At 38.1% G+C, this 11,342-nt stretch overlaps 1 protein-coding gene across 2 annotated transcripts; it reads left to right on the top strand.

The window, feature by feature from the left end:
- The first annotated feature begins 344 nt into the window (after nucleotides 1-344).
- On the top strand, nucleotides 345-11,255 carry LOC135678800 (uncharacterized). 2 transcript variants are annotated; one of them, XM_065191978.1, is made up of 17 exons: nucleotides 345-783; nucleotides 1,081-1,352; nucleotides 2,805-2,926; nucleotides 3,034-3,122; nucleotides 3,200-3,235; nucleotides 3,787-3,886; nucleotides 4,377-4,419; nucleotides 4,518-4,615; nucleotides 6,450-6,514; nucleotides 6,677-7,173; nucleotides 7,271-7,358; nucleotides 7,428-7,574; nucleotides 8,405-8,973; nucleotides 9,073-9,211; nucleotides 9,281-9,349; nucleotides 9,879-10,001; nucleotides 10,891-11,255. In XM_065191978.1, the coding sequence occupies exons 2-17, from the start codon at nucleotides 1,132-1,134 to the stop codon at nucleotides 11,002-11,004; spliced, it is 2,520 nt and encodes an 839-aa protein (XP_065048050.1). In that variant the 5' UTR covers nucleotides 345-783; nucleotides 1,081-1,131; the 3' UTR covers nucleotides 11,005-11,255. The 2 variants fall into 2 exon arrangements, with proteins under 2 accessions (XP_065048050.1, XP_065048049.1); XM_065191977.1 differs by having other exon boundaries at nucleotides 346-783; nucleotides 1,076-1,352.
- The last annotated feature ends 87 nt before the right edge of the window (nucleotides 11,256-11,342 follow it).

Genomic DNA, 11,342 nt, shown 5'->3' with positions numbered 1-11,342 from the left:
CGTACAGCTCCCTTGCGAGAGATGGTATCATGCTGTTGTTTCGGTATTACCACTACGAGGCTCTATGACTTTGAGATTCGTGCCGCATTACATCACTCGACTGGTTCGTCGAACGTGAAGATTCGTGCTTGCATGAGAACACGACCACGTGCTTGTCAGATGGCTCTCCTCCTCCGGACGGGGAGCGTGCGGGTCAGATCTCGACGAATCCTCTACCAGCATGCAGGTGCGTCCGCCTCTGCCGCGTCGGCAAAAGCCGGTCAGGAGCCAACGCCTCCCGCTCCGCACCGCGTGCGTCCGCCCGTCGCCAATGGAATCCGACCTGCGGCGCCGGGTGTTCGTGACACGTGGGATGCATGCAAGGCGCTTCGGCATGTGCAACTGCGATGTTCAGTGGACCTCCACGGTGGGTTGCCCATCTCGAGCAACGCGGACGGCGGAGGATGGTCCGCCGTGAAGGATACCGAAGCCCATTGGCCGTATTCGGCGACTGTTTTAAGGCTCGGCAGCTCTTAAACGCAGATCGTCTCACTGGCAAGTACGTTGGAGTGGCCGGAACAGCGTTAGCTGCAGTTGCCCCGGGTAACTCCTTGCTGGACGCCCCGTTCCTTGTTCAAAAAGAGAGGACACAGGCCTCCAAATCGAGCCCTTTTTGCGGCGATCATTTAGGGTTTACGATCCGCGAGACCCGCGCCTATATCAAGCGTCTCCAACCAACGAGAGGAAGCGGTTGAAGTCTCGTCCGGACTCTCGGAGGACAAGAACTCGAAACGCAAAAGACTGGTAAGTTCCTGTCCGAATCCCAAAGATCGGATCTTGAATTCTCTTCTTTTCCCCTTCCTTCCGAGGTCGCCTTCCGTTTCCCCCTCTCTTTATTGACGTTGAATCGACAAACAAGGCATCTTTTGTTGTTTTCTTGAGTACACTCGGATTGTGTGTCTTCTCCTCCGGCGTCACCGAATTCCGACATTTCTGTTTCTGTCTATGATTTCCTCATTGGAGTCCTTCGTTCGTATCTGGATCGCAATGGAAGAATTATGATTTGTACGTTGTCTTTGTTGTGGCCGGGGAGAAGTTTAGTGAGGAAGAAAGAGATCTTGAGGGTTTCCGGAGATTTCTTGGGGTGACAAGATGGAGCAGAAACATATCGTCATGTCGGCGCTGGGAGTTGGGCTCGGCCTCGGCGTCGGGCTGGGGTTGGCGTCGGGGCAGACGGTGAGTAGGTGGGCGGCACCGCAACCAGGATCTTTCTCCGGCGTGACGTGCGAGAACATTGAGCAGGAATTGAAGAGGCTGGTCGTGGAAGGGAAGGACAGCAAAGTTACTTTCGATCAATTCCCCTATTATCTCAGGTAAAAATCGTCCGGGTTGTGTTGCTGTTTCCTTCGCCATCATCATTTGGTACATTCAATAGTCGTAGCATCACGAGTTCTTGGGAATTAAGCATACACGATACTTGGTGTGATCAATGAAATGCTCTATTTGCCCGATTGCTAATTCATGGATAACACAAATGTTGCTCCCCTTTGACTTAAGTCATGTTCAATAACGAGAACTACAGAATTTTCCATGTGTGGGGTTGGAAATAATTGGAACTTTGAAGAAAAAACAGGACATCTTATAGTTATGTGATCAGTGAATTATTCTACTTTGGGTTTTCTATACCTTTTCAAGAACTGCATCAGATTTGTCTCCGAATATAATGCTTTTATGATGTAAGATTTGTGTCGATGTTGTTTATGTCCTTTCATGTTCCACGATTTTTTTTTTAAATGGAAAGATATTTCCATTACATTAAATGGTGTATATGTTGCTCACACGTGAACTCAACCTTGAGACCTATCACTTGTACAACAATGTACAAACCAATTTGGATGTCTCGCCAAGGATCCTGTTCCACGATTAGTTTCTTTAAAAGACAAGCATCCCATCTATTTTAATGGAACTGACATCTTTTAACAGCCCTGATGTGTGATGAGGAGTAGATTTATAGTTTTTTAGAGAGATTTTCAATCTTCAGTAAAATGGATGATCAGAAAAGAAATGAATTTATTGGTGTGTGTTCTGCGATCGAACATCAAACCAGTCTTTATTGAATCCAGCTTTGTCAAATTTGAATTGGATAAATTTATAAACCCATGGGGTATTCCTAGGGCCCATGTACTTATGCAAACTTTTTAGACTGGGGAAGAACTGCAAATTCCTAATATGGAAAGTAAAACAAAGAAACATGAAGAGCATGACCAATAGAATTTAGGAGTGCTTCATTGAACAAAGAAACTATCTTTAATCTTGCTACACGGTGGAGTTCTGGAGGTTATTACTATAGTGCTCTGGCTGGGGGAAGACCCTTTTGTTTTTCGCAAAAGTTTCATTTTCGTGTCTTTAGTTATTTTGATTCTATGATTAGAACCTCAAGTTACTAAAAATAACTTTGTGACACTTTGATTTTCATTGTCACTTGTATCTTTGTAGTTTTTTATTTTATTTTATTTTTACAATGTTATTGAAGCTAATGCTGGTGGTAGATTGCCCTTCGGTCTCTATCAAGAGAAGTTGGGGTCAGCTGGGTTTGATAACAAACCATGAATTGTTCTTGAAACTAGATGTTACCTAGCATTTGTCTTCATTACATGCTTTAACTAGTGTTTGTTACCTATAGCTAGTGGTAGTTGCTTGTAGATTGAGAATGTGACCTTATTTTTCAACATTTGTACATTTTAAAAATGCTAAATTATATATTTTGGTTGTTATCTTGCTCTGCCAGTTCTTATTGCTCTGGGTTTTCTTATTGTCAATGATAGTGAGCAGACTCGAGTAATACTGACAAGTGCAGCCTATGTTCATCTGAAGCAAGCAGATTTTTCTAAGTACACTAGAAACCTTTCTCCTGCAAGTCGTGCTATTTTAGTATCTGGCCCTGCAGGTAGTCCTTTTTCTGGGTAATAGTTCTTTGGACTTTTGGTTTCTATCTATCGATGAATACATTTCTATTTTATGCTAAATCTGTCTAAAAATGTTTTCAATGGGAAGAACTTTATCAGCAGATGCTTGCTAAAGCTTTGGCTCACTATTTCGAGGCAAAGTTGCTGTTGCTAGATATTACTGATTTTTCACTTAAGGTATGTGTATTCATTAATTTTGTCTTTATATTTAGAAATTTTTTATGCTAACTTAAGCAACGAATCTTCTTTTATAGATACAAAGCAAATACGGAAGTGCCCCTAAAGATTCTGTAAGATTTCACAATTTTATTAAAATATTTATGAAGCTTGTCCTGTTATGTATTAAGCAGTCAATTACATCCTTCTTCAGATATATATATATATATATATATATATATATATATATATACATATACATATACATATACATACATATACATATACATATACATATGCATATACATATACATACATATACATATACATATACATATGCATATGCATATACATATACATATACATATACATATACATATACATATACATATACATATACATATACATATACATATACATATACATATACATATACATATACATATACATATACATATATACATATATATGTTTTTTAAAATCACCATTTGGTATTTGCCTATGATCCATGTTTCCATTCTTTCGATCACCATATTATTGATTAGCCATGTGTTGTAAGCATAAGTTTCATCTTAACTAGAGTTTGTTTCTTGTTCATTTTCTTTAGATATCAACAATGAAGTCTTGAAGAGGTTAATCTAAGGCTCAGCACTTATTTAAGTTGTTTTTTTTTCTTTTTCTGCAGACATTTAAAAGATCCATATCTGAGACAACACTTGAGCGAATGTCTGGTTTATTTGGGTCTCTTTCAATCATGCCTCAGAGAGAGGAACCAAAAGTTACTAGTAGGGATACCTTGTCCTGTCTTTATTTGAAGTATTGCAATTGGAAGTTGGAAGTTTGCTGTGGTTGATTGATTATCTTTTAAGGTCTTTCTGCCATTCTATATGAACAATCAAGTGAAATAAAAATGTTTCTCATACAAGAACTAACTGGAAATTGAACTTTGGATGGTTGACTCCTTTTAATTAGGTTTATTTAACTAAGTGACATTTTCTTTTCTGTATTGACAAACATGAAACAAAATTTCATCCATAATTATTTTCCCCCATTAAAGTTGTGCAACAGGAGGTAGCTACTTTTTCCTCATGGATTGATTTATGCTTTTAATATATAGGTTTATCTAATTTAAATAAATTGGTAGAAGTAAATGGTTGTAATTTTAAAATATGAGATCACTAATTTTCAGGTGACATCACTCTTTTGTTCAGGTTCTTAAAAAAATTGGTATTAGTTGTGAAGGCTCATTAATACCTTTGCGGACATTATTTGCAGGAAATTTGCACAGGCAAAGCAGTGGTTTTGAGATAAATGCAAGGTCTAGAGAGCAAAATACTATTACGAAATCTATGTATGAATAACTGCAAGGCTATTATATCTGATCCATTTACTGTTGCCTTGCTGTTCTTACGGTAGGTCGGAAAGCACCAGTAATGCGCCAAAGCTTCGAAGAAATGCCTCTGCTTCAGCTGATATGAGTTGCCTAGGGACACAATGCCCTCCTCTTAATCCAGGTTACTATTTCCAGATATTTAATTAATAGGACCTTATAGTTAATTCATTTCTTTTGTTGGCAACAACATCATGAAGCAACATTATTCAATGGTTTGTGAAGTTCTACATTCTGACATAAAACAACATTTTTAGGAGATTTTTAAAACTGACAAGTTCTGATGCATATACTGAACATGAATCAGGCTAGCTTGAAATGTTGCAACTATGTACCAAAGAAACCCAGATGAAAAAAGATTAAAGTTTGAACTGTTTAATGAAACTGCATTTAAGAATAAATGCCACTCCATAAATTATTGATCTGCCTGTAAGATATATTTTCAAAGGACATTGAAGATGCTTTCCGCTTTAAGTGCAGCAAATGTTGTATTCTAGGCTAGCTATATATATTCAGTTCATTCAGTTGATGATTAATTGGATCTGCTTGCACTCTGTAATTAATTCACTAGCACAGGAAACAAATGACCTAAACTGGACTGGTAGAAACTGCTTTGTATGAGTTGTGCAGCATGGGAAAAGCAATCCATGAATGTAAGTGTTTCACAAAACATGCTGTCAAAGTGTTTATCCATGAAGCATGATTCTGTTGAAATTCTTTTATTTGGAAATCACAGAAACAGGCAAACAACCACCAACTCAGAACTCCTGTTCTGGAAGCTTGCTAATATAAAAAATTGCTCACTTCTTCTATTACCTTCATTGACTCAATTTGATGTATTGCAATTACAGACGACTGCAGCAAACAAAATTTGGGCCAAGGTTTGCAATACCGAATGGTATCACCCGGTACGGGCAGTACATAACGGTCCGCCAGCTGACTGGCACGCGGGCCACTTACTACCGGGTGGTATTAGCCTGGCTGCGGCGAGGCTAGGCGAGGAAGAAGAGACGTTCGAAGAAGAGGAAGAGGGAGAAGCTTCAAGAAATAGTACCCGGCCCGCCTGCTCCTCCTCCTCCTCCTTCTTCGTCTTCTTCTTCTTTGCTGTGGCGCCCGTTGCCATCGCTCCCTCGACACCGCAGCTCTTCAGCGCCCGCTGCCATTGTTCCCTCGACACCGAAGAAAATTCTTCTTCTTCCGCGCCTTCGCTGTGGCACCCGTTGCCATCCCTCGACGCCGTAGCTATTCGCCTAGGGTTCGAGCGTTGCTAAGTTATATATTTTTTATATTTAATATCATTTAAATATAATATATTAATATCGTTTTAAGCACACCATTGTTAGCTATTTTATATTTCTGTGATTTTATATTATATATATATTTAATATTATTTAATATTAAAATTAATTTTAATATTTTTTAAGCATACCATTCGGTACGCGGTATGCCCGTACCATACCGTATCGAGAAAAGCATGAAACTCTGATACGGTACGAAATTTCAATCTTTGAATTGGGCCATCACCTAACTTGATATTACCTCTTGCCTATGCAAGTTGCTTCATGTTTTAGTCTAACTTAGTTTCTCCATGAATGTTTTCACCTTATTCTCTCCTATCAAAAGGTCATGGATTGGGTCAAACTCATCTTTATTCCCAACAAATTACTGTTTATAGATTTAGATACTTGTAGTTACTCAAGATTCTCATTATATGACTTTGGTTTTCATGCATTAGTTATTCTGTATGACCTTGCTGTTAATTTTTGTTTCCACTGCCCTAATAATGGAAAGAGCAGGGCTCAATTAAATGTTAACATAAACTTTGCTGGATCTTATATGAATATGGATCTTTACTCATTATTACCGCTTGTTATTATTCTTTTTGTTATCACTGTTGGTGTATGATTCTTGACAAACATATATAACTTTTGTTCCTCATAGCTTCTGGTTGAATGCAGCTCTTCTCAAACGAACCATAAGCTGGTCTTTTGATGAGAAACTACTTGTACAGTCACTTTACAAGGTACTTGTTTCTTTGTAGTGTTACCTTTCTGGTCATACTGGAGTCTTTTTTAAGGTCTGACATGATGGAGTTGATAGGTTAGGATCATTTGAGTGCTAGAAAATTTTCATGTTTGATTTTACATGCTTAGCTCAACTAATGGCTGATGCTGGATGCTCCCAGGTTCTGCATTCAATATCCAAGAACAGTCCTATTGTCCTATATTTAAGGGATGTTGATAGTCTTCTATTTATTTCTAAAAGAATGTATTCCCTGTTCGAGAAGTTGTTGAAAAGGATAAGCGGACAAGTGTTGATACTTGGTTCAAGGAAGGTGGAAGCAGGAAGTGACTTTAGAGAAGTGGATGAAAAGTTGAGTCTTTTGTTCCCATACAATATAGAGATTAAGCCACCTGAAGATGAGACTCACCTTGTTAGCTGGAAAGCCCAATTGGAAGAAGACATGAAAATGATTCAATTTCAAGACAACAGAAACCACATTACCGAGGTACTTGCAAGAAATGATCTTGATTGTGATGATCTGGGTTCAATCTGCCTCACAGACACAATGGTTCTTAGTAAATACATAGAGGAAATTGTAGTGTCAGCAATTTCATACCACTTGATGAATAACACAGATCCTGAATACAGAAATGGAAAACTTGTAATCTCTTCAAAGAGGTCTAGTGGATTCTATACTTTGGCTTTTATCATCTCTTTTTCAGGGATAGGCTTTTTCTTTTTTTATTTTGTGATTCTAATTGTGTTTATTGATCAGTCTATCCCATGCATTAAGCATATTCCAAGAAAACAAGCTAAATGCTAAGGGAACTGCACAGCTTGAGGGAAGTGCTGATTCAATGAAGGTTTGTAGCCATGGTTTTCACTTTTTCTTTTGTAAGATTTCCCTTCCCTTTACTCTCTTTAATTTCTAGGAATCTGGAAAACAAGACTCAACAAGTGCCAAAAAATCTGAGACAAAAACTGAAGCTTCACCTCCTGAAAGTAAAACTGAATTAGATAAGTCTGTTCCTGTAGTGAAGAAGGACAGTGTCGTTCCATCTCAACCGCCAAAAGCACCTGTATGCTAATTCCTCTTTATTTTCTCCTTTTGACTGTTTATATTGACTTTTTACATATGTGCTTCAAGATAACATTATAATAGGTTGTTACGTACATCCTTAGAGAGAAACTTATTTTCTATGGAAGGTTAAACGAAATTTTGAATTTTCAACTTTCTTAGGTATACTGAACTTATTAGGGTATCAATATGATAGCCAAACACCAATTCAATTCAAATGCTTAAGCTAATTGGCCAACATGTAGTATATGTGTAGCCCAAATTTAACTTTGTCAACCATATAATACTATCTGATTCTTACATATTCTGACAAAAATGTGATTAGATTTGAGACAACTATAAGAAAGAAGGTGATGAACCAGATTCTTTCTGAGGAATGCCTCACACTGAGGGCTCTTGGTCTCAGACACTCTTCACACACGAATGATGTTCTTATACCATTAGATAAGAAGAAAAGATTTGATCACTTTTACTAATACATCAAGGGGGTAAACCATTATATAGGTTTATGAGACTCTTTAATAAGTAGACTTTTCAAAAATAGTTAATTACATAATTTTCTGAATTCTATCTAAAGAGGCATCTCGTACTTGAATAGGGACTAAAATAGCAATCTGGCATAAAATATGACACCAGAAGTGTTCAAATATGGTGAGTCGAAAAAATAATTCTTACATTTTGTCCAAAAACATTATCTTTACTCTTTGGGAGCCTTTTCCAAGCTGAATTGCAACTTCTGGTTTATATTAGATGGCTTGTGTAAAATTCACTGATTTATAGGATTTTAGATAAACTTTGTCCTCTCTCACTCTCTCTCTCACATGCATTCAGGAAGTTGCTCCTGACAATGAATTTGAAAAGCGGATCAGACCAGAGGTTATCCCAGCAAGTGAAATTGGAGTGACATTCGATGATATAGGTGCCTTGGATGATATCAAGGAATCACTTCAGGAGCTTGTTATGCTTCCTCTTCGTAGGCCAGACCTCTTTAAAGGTGGTCTTCTTAAGCCTTGCAGAGGAATATTACTGTTTGGGCCACCTGGAACAGGGAAGACAATGCTTGCTAAGGCTATAGCGAATGAAGCTGGTGCAAGTTTCATAAATGTTTCCATGTCTACCATCACTTCAAAATGGTTTGGAGAAGATGAGAAAAATGTTAGAGCATTATTTACCCTGGCTGCAAAAGTTTCCCCTACTATTGTTTTTGTTGATGAGGTTGATAGCATGCTTGGGCAACGAAGCAGGGTTGGTGAACATGAAGCAATGAGGAAAATAAAAAATGAATTTATGACTCATTGGGATGGATTGCTGACAAAGCCAGAGGAACGTATTCTTGTTCTTGCAGCAACGAACAGACCTTTTGATCTTGATGAAGCAATTATTAGGAGGTTTGAGCGCAGGTCTGTTATGTGTTTTCTTTCCCCTACCGTCAGCTTGCATCGTAGAGTAGCTGATATGATCATATGTTGACCAAACTTCCCACTTTTTCTTGTTAACAGAATAATGGTTGGTCTACCATCCCAGGAGAGCAGGGAACTTATTCTGAGGACGCTTTTGTCAAAGGAGAAGGTTGAAGAAAAACTGGACTTTAAGGAGCTTGCAACAATGACAGAAGGGTACAGTGGCAGTGATCTTAAGGTTTGTGCAACCTCTTCAGTTATGAAGCAATAAATTGTCTTTTTCACTAAAGGCAACTTTTGAAAGCAGAACCTGTGCACCACAGCAGCATATCGTCCTGTCAGGGAGCTGATTCAGAAAGAAAGACTCAAGGAATTGGTATTACTTTTTTTTTGCATTTTTTTTTCCTTTCATTTTTGACTGCTCAGTTCTTTCTTTGTATACTTGACTACTCAGCTTCGAAATGAGAGGTTTTTTTTTTCATTTGTATCATGTAGATATTAAAATTATGGAGGTTGCTTTTCTTTCTTCTGTTTTTGTGTGGTTTTATTTCTTGGTAGACCCTTTTTTGTTTTTTGTTCAAGTAGGTTGAACATATTCTATCCACTTGTTCCCTTTTGCCCATGATGTTTGTTCACATTATGAAGTTTTAGTCGGTTGAGTTTTTATTTGAATATTTGTCTATATTGTTTTCCGATGTTGCATCAAGCCATCAACCTTAGTCATGTGAGCATCTTCCTGCATTGTGTCACTTGGATGGTTGATTTAGTGTTCTGTTGCAGCATTACTTCTTTCCAGCTGGTTCAAGTTTCATGATGATATTTGTTGCTCTATTGATCAGCATAAGCTTTGTCGAACTATTTCTTTCTTGGTTCAGGCTTCACAACACATTCTTTTTTCTCCATAGGAGAGGAAGAAAAAGGCTGAAGATAATCAAGCAGAGGCTTCAGAAACAAAGGCAGAAGATAGAGAGGAAACAATTGTCCTAAGACCATTAAACATGGAAGACATGAAGCAGGCAAAGAACCAAGTGAGTTCATCTTCTCTTCTATGGTTTTATGAATGGAATTTGTGTTTGTAGCTTAATTTTGCCCAGTGAGAAAATCAATTGGCACATCAGTTTTCTTCAGTATACAGTTGTTATTGGATTAGTTGGATCATTTTTTTGTTCTTATTTTACAACTGATCATGAGTCTTACTATAATGTGCATTAGCAATTATTTGGATCTAGGAAGATTGACACCTGAGGGGGATTTCAGTGTTGCATTCTGTGTTAATGATAAACCTGTTACTCTAGAGGGCTTTTTAATATTTTACATGGTATCGGAAATGACTTCATTACCATGTTGTGGCACACAAAAGGCATGTGCAGAAGCAATTAGTCTTGCTCTGCCCATCACTTGCCCAATGTTCTCGGACGAGAACAAGATGGTCGGTGATGCATATCCACCAGCATGGGATGATGTAGCTGCCACAGACAACCTTCAATCATGAGAATGTTTCTCATGCTAGTAAAACATACTGAGCCGTCTAGTCTGAATGTAACATAATTTTTCCTTGTAGTCATAGTTGTGCATCTCGAGTAATCATGTAACATAATTTTTCCTTGTAGTCATAGTTGTGCATCTTGAGTAATCTTTAGATTAGGTCATTTTCAGGAATCATTTTGGTCCTAGGCTGAAGAACTTGATATGGCTTCTGGCCTACGAGCAAAAGTCTGCTAGCTCGTACCGTAAATATTAAGAGTTCTTGGATGCAAAGGTCTGCGGGTTTTGTCGAACCCTTACAAAAGAGAGAAGTTGATCGTATGTCCGAAAATATCATGGTCACTCACCTGTTTGTGTTAAGATTTACTTATTGACAGAATTCTCTAGTTATTGTTAGAGAATATACTCATCACTCATCTTTCTAATTTCCAGGTTGCGGCGAGCTTCGCAGCCGAGGGGTCCATCATGAGCGAGTTGAAGCAATGGAACGAGTTATATGGCGATGGTGGCTCACGAAAGAAGCAGCAGTTGACTTACTTCCTATGAGATGTTCGCCACACTTCTTTTCTGCTGATAAAGCATATCGTGAAGATGGCTAAAATGACACACAAAGCAGCCTTGACATCACAAAGAAGATGGTGGAATTCATGAGAGCATAGATTAGTTGATCTTCATCAAGTTAACTTAGTTTGGCTGCATCATCTAGCGAAGGTGTCATTGGATTGTACTCGTTTTCCCTGTAATATGTTTTTGACTTCAAATTATTTAAATTAAAGCTTATGTGCAGTTGAGAATAATTAATATGCAGACGATCATGTTGCCCCCTAACAATCATGGTTGTCATTGCCATTTACATACATGCATGTTGTCTTATACTATGAGAT

The sequence above is a fragment of the Musa acuminata genome, chromosome BXJ1-7, assembly GCF_036884655.1.
Source record: "Musa acuminata AAA Group cultivar baxijiao chromosome BXJ1-7, Cavendish_Baxijiao_AAA, whole genome shotgun sequence".
NCBI classification, from domain to species: domain Eukaryota; kingdom Viridiplantae; phylum Streptophyta; class Magnoliopsida; order Zingiberales; family Musaceae; genus Musa; species Musa acuminata.
This window is presented reverse-complemented; position numbering and strand designations above follow the sequence as displayed.